Here is a 20,551-nt window from a genome sequence, read left to right as displayed (position 1 = left end):
TTTTTCAGTTAGTGATGACTGACCATACCTGGGCACTAATAGATATAAAATACTGTATACCGTATGTGTACAGTAAATACTATGATATTTATGATATCCCCCAAAAAACGAGACTTTTAACAGAAAAACACAAATGAACTGTCATGTTGATGAGGAGCGCCTCAAAGCTGCACTCATCACCCAGGAGAAAGTAAATAATTCAGCTGAGGATTTAGTCTACCCATTTTCCACCCACCCATACAAAGGAGAGCTAGAAGAGGCAGAGCTGAGAAGAAAATAATATTAAACTCTCCTCTGATTTGCATCCCGTCCCTCCACAAAGTTCATGCATGCCCGCCCCTGCAGCACTTCTGTTGCAGCATCTGTTAAGCACGTGGGCACTTGTGGCCATTATTTGTGATGCGTGTCGTGTTTGTGATGTTCATTTATTTGCAGAATGAGGTGATCAGTCAGCAGTTGGCAGTGATCTTCACTCAGTGCTACGGACCGTACCCCGTTCCCAAGCTCACTGAGATCAAGAAAAAACAGACCTCCAGACTCGGTGTGTTTTTACTCTAATGTATATGCTGTATATCCCAGAGGATTAATTACTGTAGATTTGTTGGTTTTTCCTCAGCTTGTATGTGTTCACAGTAAAGTTATCAATGTCTGCTTTATACAACTACAGCATACATTTACATCATGCTTTTCTTCTCTTTTGTTTGGAGACACAACAGCTCTCAAATTACAGTCATCTCTCATATAAGGCCTCCTCTGCCCTCTAGTGTACAAAACCTTGTCAGCACTGCTTTCTTCTTGCTTTTTTATGCTCATGCTGTTTTTTTATTAGACTGTCTGTTTACTCATGTTACATGTCTTTGTGTTAGATCCCCATTTCCTAAACAACAAGGAAATGTCAGATGTGACATTCCTGGTGGAAGGAAAGCCATTCTATGCTCATAAAGTTCTGCTCTTTACCGCCTCCACCAGGTGAGCTCAGGTGCTGCACTGCACCCAAAGTCAATGTTATTCTGCAGTTAAAGGAAACCACCGCCCTGAAATGCTTTAAGTTGATATTAAATGATTTTTTGATGTGTTTAGTTATGGTGGTGCTAATTTGTTGGCTGGTGCTGTACAGTTGTGATGCTTGAAGAAGTTAGTGGCTGTTAGCTAAACTGATGTCACAGACAGAACATACAGTATAAAGTGCCGTTAAAATGCTATTTAGCAGATAAAAACACTGGAACTGGAAATCCAAGAACACAGTGCAGTTACATGAAAGAGCTACAGACACACTTTGGCTAGTTAGTGATGTACATTACGATGATGACATAAACACTCTTTCACTCAATGCATTTGAGAAAAATATATAGAGCTGAAAAGATTAAAGATGAAATCACTGCTGCATTGCTGTTCATTTTTGGATAAACATGAAACTAAGCTTAAATCGTCACCCTCAGCTGGTAGTTAAGCATTACATTGTGGGTAATACAGGGAACATATTGATGAAAAAAAAGAAACTCAGATTTTTGGATGTCACTCTAAATCACACATTAACATACAAGCCATTCTGAACTGTTTTTTCTTTAATTGAGCAACACAGGATATTATGTTTCCCTGACATTGTATCTGCTTGTCTTTCAAAAAGGTTTAAATCTCTACTAGCAAACAGACCAGCAGCGGAGAACACCTGCATTGAAATTAGCAACGTGAAGTATAATGTGTTCCAGGTTTGTGATTTTCTGCACAGACAAATTATGATCTTTAGTGTGCAACTGAGCCTGTATCACCTAAGATTTTTATATGTGTGATTAATTTATGTGTGATTACCATAGGAATTATTTTAGACACATTTTTAAAATGTAAGATTCTTTATTGTCACTATTCAAGTATAGTGAAATTAAAGCAACATGTGCAGTGCAACTCAAATTATGACTTAAATTACAATTTTCCTGTAAAATGAAAAAAAACTCTTTGATTTTCACATATGAAAAGGTGCAGAAATATCTAGTATAATAGGAACTCAAAACTACAGCTATTACATTCAGGCAGACTGACAATAAAATTAAAGGTAATTTGTTTTCTACATGTTTTCTTCATGTTTTATGATGTCTTTGAGCCACACATACAATACATTGGTGATTTCAAACCAGAGATTTTCTCTTATGAAATGGCTTTCACTGCCTGGCCAAAAAGAAAAAAAAAAAACATATCCTCTCATCAAGAAAAGGATGCTGCTATTTTCCAGAAGGGTCAAATTTTTTTATCAAACAAACAAAACAACAACTAAGGAGATTGCTGAAAATATGGTAATTGGGTTAGGTACAGTAATGTCTAACATATTAATAAAACCTAGTAAAACAACTCCTCAGAAGAAATGGCATTGGGGAAAAAAAAATCATAAAAGAACACGATCACTTAAACGCATGTTGAAGTAGCAGTATAAATGCAACTATAGATAATAGTAGAAGTAAGAGCATTTCCGCTCATAATGCAGCAAGAACTCACAGAATTGGAAATAAACAGCTGTGTATATGCTAATTAATATGGATTTAATTGGCATAACGATTGAACTTTGGAGCAATGGAAAAGGTCATGTGGTCTGATGAGTCTAGATTGACCCCATTCCAGAGTGTTGTGTGTGTCAGGGTAAGAAGATAGGTACAATAAAGCGATGTCTCTGGTATGCATAGTCCCGACTGTACAAGCCGCTGGAGGCAGTGTTATGATCAGGGGTTACTTCAGTTGGTCAGGTCTAGACTCAGCAACATTATGTGGCAATAAAATAAAGTCAGCTGACGACCTGAATGTACTGAATGACCAGGTTATGTCATCAATGGATTTTTCTTCCCTAATAGCGCAGGCAGATTTCAAGATGAAAATGAAAAAAGAAATAATTTTTACATTTTTCATTTCTGACCTTAAGTTTAATGGAAGCCATGTTGGAGAAGACTTTGTTTCAACTCCCCTGTCATCAGTATAAGACCTGGCCAAGAATTATGCAACTTTACACATTATTACTTTAAACAGAAATAAATGTTGGGACATATGTTGTGCATATGTTTGTTGGAATTGAGCTAAAAGCTAAATGCATGACCCTTGTGCTTCCATCATAACTATTTTTAAATAAATGTTTTTTCTTATTTACTAATCTGCCTGTGGTAATCACACATACCCTTTATGTTTTAGAATAGTTTAAGGGCTATAATAATATAGTTATTATTATGAATTTGCTTATAGCTGGTGATGCAGTATCTATACTATGGTGGAACAGATGCACTACACATCAGGAACACAGAGGTTATGGATGTAGGTGCTTTTAACTTCTTCACACCACTTACCACTTGTAAAAACTTATGCATGATGTATTATTGTAATGAGATGAGCCATTTGAACTCATATGCTAACAGACTCTCTTGTCCACCAGCTGTTGTCTGCGGCTAAGTTTTTCCAGCTGGAGGCACTACAGAGGCACTGCGAAATCATATGCTCCAAAAACATCAACACTGAGACCTGTGTAGAGATCTACAATCATGCTAAAGTATGCAAAATAAGCTATTTCCACAAACTTCTATTTGTTCTTTTTTGAATAATTACCACCAGGGCAATATACAGAGTTAACGAAATAGATTAATTTCTTTTACAAGGAATATTCATAGGTGGTTAAGAGACATTTTTTGCGTTTAAATTGTGCTTTAATGGTCAAAAGTGTGTGGACACCTCTGATTATCACACTCCTATGTGGTTCTTTAAAAAACTATTGACAATAAGTTGGAATCACTCACTTGTCTTGAGTGTTTTTGGATGCTCTGGTATCTACGGCTCACAGCATGTCAGTGCCCCGTGCACAAAGCAAGCTCTGTGAAGACACGGTTTTCTAAGGTTCAAGTGGAAAGATTTGAGTGTCTTGCACAGAGTCCTGACCTCAACACCACTGAACAAATTTCCTGAGTGAACTGGAATGCTTACTAGCCCCGAGGCATCCTTAACCAAAAATCAGTGCCTGGCCTCGCCATCTCGCTCACAGCCGTGTTCCAAAAACTAGTGAAAAACCATTGACGGTAATGTTTACAGCAAAAATTGCATACATTTGAAATGGAATGTTCCAGGTTGTGATGATCACAGCTATATTCACAGAGGTTTGGCTGAATTGTGTAACAAAATGGATTTCTTTGTTGTTATTCTCAGTTTGAGGGGTAAGCTCACTGTGGACGCGTCTCCTATGCTTCCAGCTCACTTAAATATAGTTTATCATTTTATCCATAAACGATTTCATCTCTAAGTAAAATGCTGTCACCTCCAGACCAAAAAAATATATAGAGCAAGACTTTTTGGATTTTTCTTAGATTTTCTCCCTAATTTAGTTGTGTTTAATTCCTCATTTTCTCCCACATTAAACTACTACTAATCCCCCTCAGTCGGGAGTGCCGAAGAGTATCACGTGTTTCCTCGGCACCACGTGACGCCAGCCGGCCGCTTCTTTTTGAACCGCTCGCTTACGCACCGCTGGTGGCATAACAGACTCGGAGGACACGCTATCTGCTCTTTCCGATTGTGTAAGCTGACAGGCGCCCTTGATTGTCTGTAGAGCCGTGATTAATGTGGAAGCACTAAGTACCTTATATCCCTCCCCTCGGCCAATCAGCTCTCTCTAGACCTCCAACTGCGGGAGGTTACAGCATCACCCAGGAATCGAACACGTGATCACAGGATGATAGGGCGAGTGCTTCTGTCAAATTTATGCAATTAATATTGGCCTCTGAATAGTCTGTTTTGTAGTTGCATCTGTGATCTGATTACTCTTGTACACATTTCCTCTATTAAATACTGACTATATGTGCATAACTCAGCTCTGCGTATAGTCCTAACTGTGTTGTTTTCTCATTAGTTCCTGGATGCACCCGAGCTCTTGTCCTATATCGAGGGCTACTTGCTGAAGAACATGGTGGTGTTGATCGAACTGGAGCCTTTCAAGCAGCTTCTTTATGACACCCCAGTAGAGAGCACAGGCCATGATGTGCTGCGTTCCCTGGAGAGGACTCTGGCTGCACGAATTAATTCCATCCACTTGTCATCATCCAAGGGATCTATAGTTTAGAACTGTCATAATTGCTGCTCTGAAACATTTGATGCTCATGTGCATTTTGTCTACAGCAGGGTTAGGGTAAGTGTGTGTTCTGGTGGTTAGTGTAGCCATACTTGACACATGCACTGGCTAAATCGAAAGCTGTATTAAATCATTTGATGGAGCAAACGTTACCAGAAGTTTAGCAGGTGGTAAACTGCTTCCTGTTAGGAGCTATTAGATAAACAGCATCATTGATTTTTGCCATTATGTTTCTCATTTTAGAGCTATTCGCCAAGACACCATGCAGTTCAACACATATTTTCAAATGACTGTTTTTGTAGTATCAGTGCAAAAAAAAAAAAACTTACTACCTTTTGCGATGTATAAAAGAAAAAAACCCTTCACCTCACATACAGTATACAGTACTAGAGAGCACTTTTGCTTTTATAAATCGATCTTCAGTATCAAAGGGTTTCTTAAAAGTGCCACCATCGCCATCTAAGAACCACACGCACACTACCATGGCAATAATAAATACAGTTAGGATAGCTGGCCATCAGAATATAAGCCATCATCATAGACGTTTTGTGGCATGCCTGACTCATATACTTGCTTCTACTCAGCTCTATGTTGTGAAAGTGTGTGCCTTTATCATAAACTGTCATCTGTATAGCAGGAGGATAAAGCTTAAATAAAATACGGCTATTTTTGTAAATATAAAATGTACAATTGTCATACGGAGATCTCTCTCTCCACCTGTAATTATATGTATATAACAGAGTTCCCTACCCATCACATGTGTACAAAAGAAATCTAAAAATTAGCTAACAGTTGTAAATGTGCAGATGCATGTATTTTTTATTTGCTTTATTTTTATTTCTTTTATCAGTGTTAGGTTTGTGTATGTGGATTTTATTTGTGTTAGACTAAAAAAAGAGAATGAATCCTTTTACGAGCATGGGGTTAGAGAGCTGTAGCTGTGAATATCTTTGTTCCTGAGGAGCTGGGATGAGATCCTTGACTCAGTAGGTGCCTGCAATACAGTATGTCATGTCTCTTCTCATGAAGTTTGTGCAACTATGTGTAAATCCTTCTGTGACTAAATCCTTTTCTTTATAAAGATTATTACAAAAAAAAAAAAAAACCACATCTGTGCTCGTCGTTATTTAATATATGCAGTTCCGCTCTTGGTTTTGGAGACGCTTGCATGCAGAATGAAATGCACTGCTGAATGGGAATCACTGAATTGCTTTTAGACTCTGAATAATAGTGGCTGGCTAGGATAGTTGAGTGCACCTTGCCCGCAGCGATTTCACAGACAGGCCAGCTTTAATCTTAACAACCTGATATTTATGGAAAGAATTTTTTATGGATATTATGTTAGAGTATCACTTCACTCTGCTTTATGAATCAATCTACATTATTATTATTATCTTTTTATGACCAACAATGAAATAAGTAAGATTTATATATAAATTAATATCATGTCTTTAAAAATAATTGTGCAAATTAGATTACAGCGAATCTTTTTCCTGTCTTGTGCAGCAGACGTAAATGCAAATTAGAGTGATTAAAAAAAGTAAAAGGAAATCTGCATGATGAAAGAATTTGCACACAGAGAAGACCACAAAGCCGAGACGCAGAAAGAAACAGATTTGTGATAGTAGAAGAACAGAGAGGCATTGTTCTCTGTACTGCTATAAATGTAGACCACATGGTTAATTCACTCTACATCAGTGAGTGCATCAACTACAACAATGCATCTTACATCATCTCTTCATTGAAGAGGAAATGCAGCAGCGATGAACAAAACAATCTCTGTCTTAAATGTTATTATCTGTATAGATTGATTTTTACATAGTCTGTAACAGGGATGTTCAATTGTTTTAAAGCCTTTAACTTAAATTTAATTCTGTGATCTCCTTCACTCTCTCTCTCTCTCTCTCTCTCTCTCTCTCTCTCTCGCTCACTTACTCTCTACACCACTTATTGTGTACAAGGTTGTGGGAGCCCTGGAACCTATCTCAGGGGACTAGGGGACATGATGCAGGGTACACACTGAATGGGGTGCTACAGTAGTCCATCACAGTTCCATTTCAGGGCACACAACCACAGGTGCACTCACTCACAGACTACAGGCAATTTGGAAATGTAATCTGTATGTCTTTGGACTGTGGGAGGAAACTGGAGGAAACCCACCCAGGACAGAGAGAACATACAAACTCCACACACAAATCCTCGTGGTGGAACTCGAACCCCCGACCCTGAAGGTGCGCGGGCCAACACTACTCCACTGTGTAGAACTGGACTTCTTTAATACATATTTATTTTGTGAAGAAACTGGACCATTTAACAAACATTATTTTAAAATCTATATTTGACTATATTATAATATATACAGTATAAGTAATATCCTCACAATTTATAAAATTATGACGCTTTTTTTTTAGTCCTGAACTTTAGAGAACAAATTTTCATTTGTTCGATTGTCATTTATATCATCATTCACTCACTCACTCAGGAAAAGTCTATAACACTTAATCGTGTATACAGGGTCGCAGGGGGCCTGGAGCCTATCCCAGGAGACTTGCTGTATGGGATGAGGCGGGGAACATCCTGGGCAGGGTGCCACTCCATCATAGGGCACACATACATATACACATTCAAAGACTACGATAATTTGGGAACGCCAGTTAACCTAATCTGCATGTCTTTGGACTGTGGGAGGAAACCTGAGTACCTGGAGAAAACCCACCAAGTACATGGAGAACATGCAAAATCCATGAAGCGGGAATCAAACCTGGCCAGAAATGAACCCCCGAATCCTGGAGGTGCAAGTCGACTGTGCTAACCACTAAGCCACCGTGCAGCATATCATGATGTACAGTATATGATTTATACATTTTTAAGATATTGACTTTTGGATTACATCCATTCAATTCAAGTGATCTCTCATTTTTCCAAATTTGATAATTAATGTAATAACTCTGATTTTGATATTAACCTTTTTTTTTTCATTCGACCCTAAATGAGGTCCTGAGACGTGGCTTTTAAACAGCTTTTTCTCACGAATGAACATTTTATCTGGAAATCGATTGGAGAATGTGTTCCCCAGAATTGCATTATATTTTTATTACCAATTTCATCAGATCTTCTGCCAAGCTGTAAGTGTGCTAATGTATCATATTTTTAGCCCTCATAACCATACCTTATTTCATATCCAAGTTCACTCAAGTTTTACTTTAAAAATCTGACTCACTCACCAAAAGTACAGGATGTAACTTATGAGTGACCTTTGTGCCAACCAGCATGCTGGCAGGAATTACATGTATTAAAAAAGAGAATCACAGCAGGAATAAAATTGTGGAATAGAAGTGAGAGTGAATTTAAAATAATAAAAAAATAAAATGAAAAAGTAGCCTGCTGTGCTTGACTGCATGGGTGGATGATTTTTAAAGTTTTAAATTCTAGGTATGATAAAACATAATGAGAATAATCAGCAAGTTAGAACAACTCGTTACTGGGTTACTCCGCAAATAATAGTTTACTTCATCACGACATCAAACTCTCTGCTACGTTTGAAAAGGGAAGAGGAATGTGGGGAAGGAGGGGAAATAGTGGGAGTTGTTCAAAAGGTATCCATGGATACCCACCATTCAAGAACAATAGTAAACTGAAACTGTACTGCTGTGTAAAGCATGCAAACTTGATCGCTCTCATCTTTTGTTCATGTCTTACTCAGAGTAAATTCCTCAGCAAAAACAGCACCAGCCAAGCAGCCACAGTAGCTGAGGAAGTCTAATCAGGTGACTGCTTTAGATGGAGCTGCATGAAACACACCAGGCCGCTTGAGACAGTCCGGAACATGTGATTGTCATCAGTGCCACTGCTCAAGACATTTCTAAAGCACAGTGGGACAGCCGGCTTTACTGGACTATTTGTTCTTTATTGGGAAGCCAGTAATGAAGGAAGACAAGATTCCAGCTATGAGTAAAATGTATGAATATGAATCCACATTGTGGAAGCTTGTGTCTCGCTATGTGTTCTCTCATGCATATGGGAGAGCCCTGTGCAGAAGGGGGTATTCATTTGTGTGTGTGCACTCCCTGAGTTGTGTATGGCAGACTACCGCCATACAACCCCTGCTTTGCACCCCCATCCCTCTTTTTTTTCTCTTCTTCTATCTCATTGGCATTCACAGCCTGCCCTTCTCTGGCACACAGACAGCTTGGCACAGCCACACATTCAACTTTTTGTTCTTCTATTTTAACTGCTCCAAAAGTTTTCGAGGGATAGGAGAGAGGACGAGTGGGGGGAGGGGAGGGGAAGGGGGATTTTGTTAAGGCTACCACGAGACCAACAAGCTTGAATACCATGGGTGTGCTTGAACGACAGTTGGTGGGCTGATATAAACTGGAACAGCACAAAGCTGAACAGGTAAGTGTGGGATATAAAGAAAGACAGGAATAAATAGATCACACGGGTCTGAGGGATGAGAAAAAGTGGGGCTTATTTTAAAAAAATGCACAGGAACAGAGCAGGGGGGGAGGGAAAGTGACTAGTTTATGTGCACTTTGATGAGTCGGTGCCGGAGTGTTTTTTCCAGAATTTAGGATCTCATCCTATTTCACGTTTCTTTGATCAGCCTGCAAATCACTGTGAACTTTTTCTAATCTGATTAGTGATTAGAGGTTCATGATGCATTGAATATAAAATATTTTAAATATTAAAATAGATCTGAAAGGGGGGCTAATATCATTCAAATGGAAACTGTTTATAATACCAAGCTTCCAATTCTACTGTATATTAAAGTTATATACAGTAAAGTTGTAAGCTTGGTATTCTAAATAGTTTATATAAGGGATTTTACAAGGGGTTTTATATAAGGGACTATTATCATTACCTTTATTTGCTTTAATATTTGTTCTTTTATTTATCATTGTTGAGTTATGCCAAGTCCAACTGATTTATCACTTAAACTGTATGAAGCAGTATTTTGGAATTCTAATAAATAAATAAATAAACAAACAATAAAATAAGTAAGAATATCCAAGATTGAATTACAGTTATTTTAGTTTTAGTATGAAGTGCATTCAGAAGGCATGTAACCTTAATCTTTTTTTTTTCATGTTACAATCAACTTTATTTATTTTGTTTTATTTTCCTATCTATCTATTTATCTATTTATCTATCTATCTATCTATCTATCTATCTATCTATCTATCTATCTATCTATCATTTAAAATTTATTATTTTAATATAAACAAAAAAAATGAAAACCACCAAATTTACTTTGTAAATGCACTTTGCGTTTAATATGTTGTTGAAGCACCCTTGGCAGCAATTTTTTTAGTTTGAAGCTATAACACACAAGGATTTTGGAATCTTTTCTTATTCTTCTTTAAGGAACCTCTGACTTTCTGGCAGGTTAGATGGGAACTATTGCTGTCACGTTGAAGTCCAGGCTCTGGATGGGACACTTGTGGACATTCACACCTGAACCCTGTCTGAAATTTTGCGTTCGTTTTTTTTTTTTTTTTTTTTGCTTTCTTTGTATTTTTATCCCTTCAGGTTTTCTCACACAGACAATGCATGCAGTAAAGATCAGGTAATAAGCAGAGCCTGGTTTTCAACTGCCATAGTTCACATTCAAGCAGAAGTCTTCAAACCAGACCACAGAATTTTCAAACAGGCTGTATGGCTTTTACTGAGGAGTGGCTTGTGCCTGGCTTTTCTACCATAAAGAGCTGATTGCTGGAGTGCTGCAGTGTACCTGTCGTACCTATGACAGGTTCTCCCATCTCAAATCAAGACCTCTCAAAGACTGTCAGAGTGACCTTGGGGCTTTTGGCCACCTTCCTGATTAAAGCCTTTCTCCACATTGTGCTCATTCTCGCTGGGCAGCCAAATGTAGGAATAATTTTGGTGTTCCCAATCTTCTTCCATTGAAGGATGATGAAACCATTGATACCGTAGCAACTGGAAAGATTTTCTCTTCATCAGCTCTACCCCTTGACACAATCTTGAAAATTGCACAGGGCTTGTTTTGTGCTGTCACATGCATTTATATAATATATACAGAGACATGGCTTTTAGAATCATTCAATCAAATGAATTTATAAGAGGTGAGGTGTAATCATCTCAAGAATCCTATAGGATAACAAAATGTGGCCAAGCTTAATTTAGTGTCAAAACAACAGGTCTGAATAATGAATAATAAAAAAAAAAGATTAATGGTATAGGAGATAAATGTATAAAATAAGGGCAAAGGTGAATTGGTCTAAATCTATTTCCAGTATTCTTTCATGACCTATATATGCTTAATAGTGTATAATTGAGTGTTTGCTTGTGACCTGCAATGGATTGACACTCAATTCAGGTTTCTCTTCAAGTTTCCTGGGATAAAATTAATCAATCAATTAATTTTATTGTCATTGTTATAAATATCAAAGTATAAATAACAAGAAGATATCACAAGGGCATCATCTTTCCCGGCATGTAATAAAATGCAACCATAGTGCAGCAGTGCAGTAACCATAACGGATATGTGAAATAGGATATAAGGGGAAAGGGGGCATGAACCACAAAAACAGTGTTTCTATTGTATGTGCTGCATCAATGCGAAATCCAGTTCACAGTTATTGTTATAGTGATGTATTTTATCTAAGGATAGGTGAGGGGGGGGCAGGGGCAGAAAGGGGTGGAACGGTCAGGGGTAGCTCAGTGGATTACGGTTTAGAAGGTCCCATATTCAAATCCCACAACCATCAAGTTGTCCCTGTTGGGCCCTTGAGCAAGGCCCTTAACCCTTGACTGCTCAGATGTACTGTATAATGAGATAAAAAGATGTAAGTAGCTCTGGATAAGGGTGTCAAATGCCTAAATGTAAAAGTAAATGCTTGTTGTAAACAGCCAATGGAAATAGGCTGTACGACAGTCTGGTGATTCTGGCCCATATGGACCTGTATCTATTACCTGATAATGTGCTAGGTGATGCTGATCATGCATGATGCTGATCCAGGCTCCTGTGAACTTATACTGAAAAATAGATGTGCGGTTTATGCATTACTTTAATCCATTCAAAATATTTTTTTTCACAATACAGAAACAGGATCATATCCCAAGGTGTGAATTTGTAGTCCAACATGATGCAGAGGGAGGACGAGTCTGCACGGGAGGAGTTTAGCTACACTCATATCCCAACTCTGGAGAGATCAAGTGCGGGTGGCACACTAAGTCGACGGTTGGACCGAGAGAGGGACAGAGTGGAAAGGGACAGCTACATAGTGGATGTGAGAGCCAGTGATTTGGAGCTGGATCAGGGTGAAGCGTTTCACCCTTGTTTCAGCTACAGAGCTTGGCTCTACAGCATCCTCATAGGGGTGAGAGGTCTTGGCTTTGACATCATTGCTAATCACACTACCATTTCTGTTTCAGCCTGAGGAGCTAAAATCTTCTCTTGATTTGTGTGTCTCTATGTGTGTGTCGGTATGGATATGATTCTCAGTGTAGTCTTCTGATCACAGCGGGTTTCTCTCTCTACCTGGGTAATGTGTTTCCTGATGCAATGGACTACTTGCGCTGCGCAGCTGGAGCGGTAAGTCAATGCTACACAGAAGACACAAAATTCATATCTGTAATCAGAAGAACTGGAGTTCTTTTCTTCCTGTTTTCAATAAACTTTGGGCCATGTGTTCTTTTTCAGAGTATCCCAGCTGCAGTGGTGAGCTTTGCCATTGCCACAAACTGGCGAGTCGCAGTAAGTATAGGAGACTGGGGATGTGAGAATGTGAGCCATTTGTAAACTTTATTATACTGCTAGACGTCTAAAAGAAATCTAAATTATTTTAGGGGTTATTCATCAGATCTTGCTGATCAGAGTTGATGCACTCTCTGTACATGAGTAGGTTTACACTTAGACTGAGCAAAGCACTGTGATGCATTAATTTATAATTTAGTGTTTCATTTTACCCCAGCAGCTACAATGGCGGCTATACACTGTTAAACCAAACATGATATCACATGTATAGGCTAAATACTAAAAAAGCCCAAAATTGTGCAATGTCATTGCAGGTGTCTGATTTTCAACTGGTGTACGTCTCCACATTTGCTGTAACAACCACGTGTCTGGTATGGTTCGGCTGCAAGCTGGTTCTCAGCCCATCAGCCATCAATGTGAGTGGGCTACATTCATCCAAATGTTATCCAAATGTCGGGTTCATCCGAATCACGACAAACTTGTTTTATACAGTTGTAACTGTTCTGTATAGCGTTCTTTGGGCAAAGCAATCTTAAGTTGGAGAGATATGCTGTATACAGTAAATTAAACTGTTATTATTATTATTATTATTATTATTATTATTATTATTAGATCAACTTTAACCTGATCCTACTTACTCTGCTGGAAGCTCTCATGGCCAGTACTGTCATTCTCTCAGCTCGCTCTGTAGAAGACTGCTGCAGTCACAGTAAGGTGTGTGCGTGTGTGTGTGTGTGTGTGTGTGTCTGGAGTAAACACATTATTATTATTATTATTATTATTATTATTACTATTATGATGATGATGATGATGATGATGATGTAATATTTTCTAGATTGTATAATACTCAGCTCATATGTGATATAATGTCTTTTCTTCAGCAAGTTTATGATGGTCCTGTGGCTGTTGTTCCGCCTAAATTCCCTTCACGTCTTCTCAAAGCTTATGCAGTGAGTCACTTCCCTAAAATTAATAAACAGATGGATGAAGAGATATTAAAAATACTATTGGAAAAAAAAACTGCATAAATTAACAGAAATGATAGGAAGATCATTAGAAGAATGATATTCTTTTATTTTATATATACAGTACCTAAAAAGTTTTTTTTATTTTTTTATTTTTTGCATTATGTGATGCAACATAATGTTGCCACTCTCTTCCATTTTAGGCTTCTTTATTGTTTTTTTACTTTAAATTATACCCAGTTTTGTCGTTAATTTCCACTCTACCAATCAGCTCTTACCTAGCACATCACTAAAAATAAAAAAACTCATGCCTCTTCCAAGTCATGTGAAGCTAGTTAGCACTTTTTGTCACTGCTGCTTATACTACATTACAGGGCATTTACATCAACTGTCCTCCTGTGCATGCATGAGCTCAGACACCTTTACAACTGGTTTAGTGCCACAGATTGACTAATGTACTGTACAGAGAAAAGAGAGAGAGAGAGAGTAATGCCATCTCTCCCACCCACGGCCAACTAAGCTCTCTAAGCCATGAGTTTAAATCCAATTAAATGTTTCTGGCTCATATGTTTAAATCCCAGGACCACCAAGCTGCCATGGTTGGGTCACTGAGCCTTTAGGTCCCTTAACCTTTAGTACAGTTACATCTTGCATCAGTTGTACTGTAAGTTGCATTCATATAATAGCATAAATAAATGCATACAAATAAATGCATAAGATCAAATGAAGTGGATTACTGTATATGTTATACAGTGAGATATAAATGTACTTTACTGTAAAAATTGGAAAACTTAACGACAAGCCTTTTGCCAGTAAATTGCTGTAAAATTGATAGGCATCATTTACAGTGTGGCTGTGGTATAATCTGGATTTAGACTTGTGATCAGAGTTATTGCAACTGTATTTATACAGTATTTCACTACATGTCAACCCCTTTTTTTATTCTTATGTTCGTGCATCTGCTCTTAGACACAAGGTTTTTGGTAGTGCTTGGAAATTGAGACCCAAAGCATGGATTTGTTTTTTCCAGATTTGGAAGTATGTTTCACTCATGATCTTTTTGAAAGCTCTATCAATGGCCTTGTCTGAACTTAATATCAGAGGTTACCAGGTTTTGGATCAAAATATTTTCTTGTAATTCACAATGTGATGAATTTTTAAAAGAGCTTCTCAACCACCAGCCACAAAACAGTCCCACTGCATCACTGCCTCACACCTATACTGTATGTTATAGTGGCCTTCTACACAAAATCAACAAAAAAATTATTTAAAAAAATTTTGTCTGATTGGATCACAGCACATGATGTCAGTAGAAATTTTATTGATTTTGTAAATATTGTTTTTGTATCATCTATTTGCAAGTATAAAAACATTATTCTATTATTTTGCATGTTTATTGTGCCATATTTGTATCCCATATATGTTTTAGCATTATATGTTCTGCAGGTGATTGAGGTGATTGTTGGGATCTCTGCAGTATTTGGTGGTATTATTGCTCTCAACATGGATGCTCTGCTCCCAGGACCTTACGTCTCTGTCACATTCTTCTGGATTCTAGTGGCTGTGAGTCTTGTTTTCTCTGAGAACATGAAATTCTGTTATAGTCTATAAAGTCAACATGTCTCTGCTTTCTTTGGCGGTAAAGGCTACATACTGTATAAGTAATGTCCACAATGTGCTCAGTTAAATATTCCCCACAGTCTGTTTTTTTTCCCCTAAAATGTCATTTACAGTGCTTCCCGAGTGCCATAGCCAGTCATGTGGTGTCAGAATACCCTAAGAAGTGCCTGGTGAGTTATCTCAGCTTTTTTAGGGTTAAGACTTTCTCTTTAACTGTCTCTCATTCTCATTGCCTGTCTACCTGTCTGACTGTCTCTCTTTCTCCGTCCCTGCTGCAGATAGAGACATTGATTGCTATCGGCAGTGTCACATCACCACTGCTGTTCTCTGCCTCTGGTTTTCTGTCCAACAGTGTGTTGAGTTTTATTGAGATCTTCCAGCATGAGGTTCCCACAGCCAAGGTGGGTCAATTACCAGTCACTTAACAAAGGATTTAAAAAAATCTCAAAGGTGTATATTTATAACAGTGCATTTATTTCACAATATTTCATCAGCAGAAAAGGGCAAATTCATCAGAGAGTTTGACGATTGCTACAATTATTATCCACTTCACCTGTAGGACTTGACTTTTACAGCTCTAGTAATTAACATCATAGCAATAAATATGACTAAAATGTGACAAAAGCATTTGTTTTGTTAAGAGGAAATACGTTTTGACTATGTTACAAAATGAAAAAAAAAAAAACAGGTGTGGGTGGCAAAAACCTGGTTATTGTTTTATTAACAAATATGTAAAAAATATACCTATAATATTTAATATGCTATGTACCATTGCAGCCAGAAGTGTACCAGCTGTATGCACACCTGTCATGGCAGTATTGGGTTTTCAATGATTTCTTGAAACTGGTCTGGTGCAGAATGCTTGTATGACATACAACTGTAACATAAGAAAAGTGCAAGTATTTTCTGCACAAATTCTAATTTATTTTGGGTTCTCTGAAATCAACACATGATCAAAATTATATAAACACCTACCCAGATTATGAATTTAGTGGCATTAAAATGACCAAAAAGTATTATAATATGACAAGCCCAGTGCCTCCGAACTTCCTGCTAGTAATCATGATTGACTACAACTGGTACAGTAGCTTCTCTGTGCCAGTGCACAACTTGTCAGTGTGTACAAGTTATTAAGTGGTGTAGCCACTTTGCCAAGGTCGAAAAAATACCCAAACCCAAGTGTGGGTGAGGAGCAAACCAGAACGCTGTTGCAACACCAGTGTCATTGCCTACAGTTGGGAAGGTTTTACATCTCCATGAACTGAAAGGCCTAGTCCAAGAAAAATACCCCTGCTCCAAAATCAACACCTTCAAGTTTGAGTAATACTGACAAAATGGGCAAAGAAAAAGCTTTCTGGAGAACAGTTCTCACCCTAGGCATCTTCAGTGAAGCATCCAATCCCAGGGACACAGACCAACAGTTAACACGGTGGTGGTAGCACTATGCTTTCAGACATTTTTTTTTTTTAGCTGCCAGTGGAATTTATGTATTGCATAAAGTGGATGACATAATAAAGAATTATTAAATTATTTAAAAAGTATTTAAAAATTATTAATAGTTTAATTAAGGCAAATTAGAAAAATGAAAAGATAAAAAAAAACGCTCTAATAAGAATAAATATGTACTTATAACTTATGTGTGCAACAAAACAGGTAGACAATAATATAAATTATACTGTGCAATTACAGACTATTACAGACTGTAAGGCAAGTCAAGGTTATTTGTATAACACATTTTATACACAATGGTAATTCAAAGTGCTTTACATAAAAAAAAGAAAATAATAATAATAGACATAAAATGAAATTTTAATAAAATTTGATTTAAAATTTATATAAAAACAGTTTGCAATGAAACTTTTAAAACTATTTAAAATTTAATTTAGAATCAAAATAAAACTGGTAAAAATATAAGATAAACATAAAATACAATGCAGTCAGTTCGGACGTACTGTCGCACAGTGCTCATTTAATAAATACACAGCTACTGTGAACAGATGAGTCTTACGTCTAGGTTTAAATGTGACTGTTTTAGCACATCTGATAATATACGAGAAACCCAATTGTAAGCTTTATTGTTATGGTGTAGTAAAGTGACTGTGAGATTGTACAACTGTGTGCTAAATTTTATTAGTTTTTGTTATGGTTGTGTATTTAATGCCCATATAGCTTGGTGAAAAAAGCTACTATTCAGTCATTCAGTTTACGCTCTGAGTGACAAGAGTCTCTTGCCAGATGGCAGCCACTGAAACAGTTGATGATTTGAGTAATGCACTGCCCCTGGACCCACAACACCTTATGTAAATGCCCTGTAGATCAGGCAATCCAGTCGCGATAATGTGCTTGGCACAGCTAGCCATACCAGATGCTAATATTTCCAGAGACAACAGATTGGATGATAGATGTATAGAAGGTTTTGCACAGACCTAAAGCGTTGTCTGAGATAGTACAAGCACTGCCTACCGTCTTCTTCACCAGTGAAGAGATACTGTATGAGGTGTCCAGGACAAGTCCTCAGAGATATGGACTCCCAGATACACTCCACCAGAGTCCTATTGACCTTTAGCGGTGTGTACAGAGAGTCTTGCTTTCCTCTCCTCAAGTCCACCACCATCTCCTTGGCCTTTGCAACATTTAAGTCCAAGTTGTTGTCCTTACACCAAGAAGATAGTGCTGCTATGTCCTCCAGATAAGCTGTCTCGCCATTGTTCCGGATCAGACCAACCACCACTGTATGATCTGTGAATTTCACAATGGAGTTGGAGAGTAGAGCAGGAGACTCAGAACACAATCTTTAGCAATTTAAGCCCCTGCTATGTTTAATCAGCTATGTGTGTGTGTGTGTGTGTGTGTGTGTGTGTGTGTGTGTGTGTGTGTGTGTGTGTGTGTGTCTGCAGCAATCATATGACATCCTCCTGTTGATTCTGATGGTGCTGCTGCTGGTTCAGGCAGGCCTGACACTGGCCACTGTGGTACACTGTGCCGCTTATAAGGGTCAGCTGCGCATAGGAGCCCCAGACTGGGATGACCATCTGGAGCCACACCAGTTTGAGGTAGTACCACATACTTATACGTACAGTGTTGTGGAAATGTATTTGCCCCCTGCCTGATTTTTTTTGCATATCTGTCACACTTTTTTAATATTACATAAAGATAACACACCCAGGCCTGATTACTGTCAGGACTGTTTAATCAAGAAATCACTTAAATAAAAACTTGTCTTACAATTGGAAACACGATAAAACATCCCAAAAAAGTGACATATCATGCTGCAATATAAAAAAATTCAAGAACATATAAGTAACAAAGTAATTGACATGTACCAGTTTGGAAAGGGTTGCAAAAGACATTTCTAAGGGGCTTCTTTGCTGCTTCATGACCTGGGCGACTTGGAACCATGAATTCTGCGCTCTACCAGAAAAAACCTCCAGTAGAATGTCCAGCCATCAGTTTGTGACCTTAAGCACAAGCACACCTGGGTTATGTAGCAGGGCAATGATTCGAAACACACAAGCAAGTCCACCTTTGAATGGCTTAATTAACAACTACCAATTTAGTCCAGACTAAAATCCCGTGGCATGACCTTAAACAGACCGTTTATGCTCAAAAACCCTTCAATGAGGCAGAATTAAATCAATTCTGAAACAAAGAGTAGGCCAAAAGACAGTAATGTAAAAGACTCATTGCCAGTTTTTGCAAGCACTTGATTTCAGTCGTTGCTGGTACAACCAGTTAATAAGATTTGGGGGACAATAACTTTTTCACATAGGGTCAGGCAAGTTTAGATAGCTTTTTTCCCTAAATACTGTAAATGAAATTATCATTAAAAAACTGCATTTTGTATTTACTTGTGTCTTCTTTGTGTAATATTAAAATATGCTTGTTGTTTTAATAATGTGAAAAATATGGAAAAAAAATACTTTTACCACCAATATTTTGTTAAACTAACACTCTCCCACACATATGCATGAATGTTCACATACTGTAATGTGCAATGCTTCCTAGAAGTACAGTGAGTGTGTAAGCATGTGAGTGATAAAGCCATAACTTTATATATTCTATAACATAACTGAATGTTGCAATACTCAGTATTGGAGGCTATTTTGATTGACACATAAATAACAAATTTTGTCATTTGCAAATTACAAATCCCCTCTCATCAGTTTTCCTCTTTCCTAGCAACAGGGATCCAATGGCACACTGCGAGAGTTTGACAAAGAGAAGGCCTGGAAGGCAGTAGTAGTACAAATGGCCCAGTGAGCACATGCACATGGAGCAACAAGAGGAAACAGGACTGAGGAATAAATGTGAGTGGAGGAGGACAAGAGGGGTGAGAGGGGAGGAATCAAAAGTGAAAATAGAGAGTACAAAAATATGGGAAACTAGAGGAGGGTACGACAAACTCCTTCAGAAGGAGGAGTAGGTAAATAACAGATCATGAATTTGTCAGTGTGTGCTTGTCAGGGGATTTAATGCCATATATTCCAGAGATTTTCGGTATTAAAAAAAAAAAAGGTATAAAGAATTTCAATATTTGTCCTGATAATACAGTGTATACATTTTTAACAGTTAACAAAATTCTAAGAAGAGGAAAATCTGCAAAAATGTGTTGGGAGCTTTAGCATCTGTAAGAAAATCAAACACAAGATATGCATGCTTTGTCTGTATGCACATTAAAGCTGGATCCATATTAGAATGTGAGTAAACTTACTGTCCTACTGTCCTGTTAAGTAATGGATTTAGATCATTGGTTCCAGTCATTGTTATATAATATGTGCATATTGTATATTATGTAGTACAGTGGAACCTTGGATTACGAGCAGAATTCGTTCTGTATATGGGCTTGTATTTCAAAACACGTGTGAAATGTGAAATATGTCTTAGCCACATTTATAAGTCAAGCATTTTCTGCTAGGGGTATTAAACTGTAGATGGTACATGTTTCTTGTAGCATTTATTTTTTTATTTTCTTCTTTTTTTCTTTTTTTTAATAAAATAAAAATAATATGCCTGTGGTTGTGTCAGATTTGCTAAATAGGAAATGGAACAGTTCACAGTTTAACATTTTATTTGCTTAACATACAGTGGTAAAAAAAAGTATGGGAACCTTCTGGAATTTCATGGTTTTCTGCATTCATTTGTCATAAAATGTGATCTGAT

General features: G+C 37.6%; 2 protein-coding genes across 4 annotated transcripts in view; both read left to right on the top strand.

Annotated features, from left to right (window-relative positions):
• Window positions 1-6,174, top strand: part of btbd11b (BTB (POZ) domain containing 11b) — a 72,125-nt gene extending 65,951 nt beyond the window's left edge. Inside the window, exons 12-17 of the mRNA XM_053501060.1 lie at window positions 436-541; window positions 867-969; window positions 1,628-1,709; window positions 3,220-3,288; window positions 3,407-3,520; window positions 4,868-6,174. Coding sequence (XP_053357035.1) covers window positions 436-541; window positions 867-969; window positions 1,628-1,709; window positions 3,220-3,288; window positions 3,407-3,520; window positions 4,868-5,077 — 684 coding nt within the window. The 3' untranslated portion in view covers window positions 5,078-6,174. The remainder of the gene's footprint in view (window positions 1-435; window positions 542-866; window positions 970-1,627; window positions 1,710-3,219; window positions 3,289-3,406; window positions 3,521-4,867) is intronic.
• Window positions 6,175-9,397: 3,223 nt separating this feature from the next.
• On the top strand, window positions 9,398-20,334 carry mlc1 (modulator of VRAC current 1). 3 transcript variants are annotated; one of them, XM_053500796.1, is made up of 13 exons: window positions 9,398-9,484; window positions 12,153-12,429; window positions 12,555-12,644; window positions 12,753-12,806; window positions 13,121-13,222; window positions 13,419-13,520; window positions 13,688-13,756; window positions 15,218-15,334; window positions 15,505-15,561; window positions 15,670-15,792; window positions 18,289-18,444; window positions 19,571-19,698; window positions 19,961-20,334. In XM_053500796.1, exons 2-12 carry the CDS (start codon window positions 12,193-12,195, stop codon window positions 19,649-19,651), a joined length of 1,188 nt encoding a protein of 395 aa, XP_053356771.1. In that variant the 5' UTR covers window positions 9,398-9,484; window positions 12,153-12,192; the 3' UTR covers window positions 19,652-19,698; window positions 19,961-20,334. The 3 variants fall into 3 exon arrangements, with proteins under 3 accessions (XP_053356771.1, XP_053356772.1, XP_053356770.1); XM_053500797.1 differs by having other exon boundaries at window positions 19,577-20,334; XM_053500795.1 differs by having other exon boundaries at window positions 19,571-20,334.
• Window positions 20,335-20,551: the final 217 nt, after the last annotated feature.

The sequence above is a fragment of the Clarias gariepinus genome, chromosome 7 (assembly GCF_024256425.1).
Source record: "Clarias gariepinus isolate MV-2021 ecotype Netherlands chromosome 7, CGAR_prim_01v2, whole genome shotgun sequence".
In the NCBI taxonomy this organism is placed as follows: Eukaryota; Metazoa; Chordata; class Actinopteri; order Siluriformes; family Clariidae; genus Clarias; species Clarias gariepinus.
The sequence above is the reverse complement of the archived record's forward strand: the minus strand, read 5'-3'. Positions and strand labels throughout refer to the sequence as shown.

What these genes read in the sequence shown, in the direction of transcription:
- mlc1 (XM_053500796.1), top strand. Translation starts at nt 12,193, where the DNA reads ATGATGCAGAGGGAGGACGAGTCTGCACGGGAGGAGTTTAGCTACACT. An exon ending in TGCGCTGCGCAGCTGGAGCG is followed by an intron (nt 12,645 to 12,752) that starts GTAAGTCAATGC and finishes GTTCTTTTTCAG; the next exon opens with AGTATCCCAGCTGCAGTGGT. An exon ending in TCAGCCCATCAGCCATCAAT is followed by an intron (nt 13,223 to 13,418) that starts GTGAGTGGGCTA and finishes TATTATTATTAG; the next exon opens with ATCAACTTTAACCTGATCCT.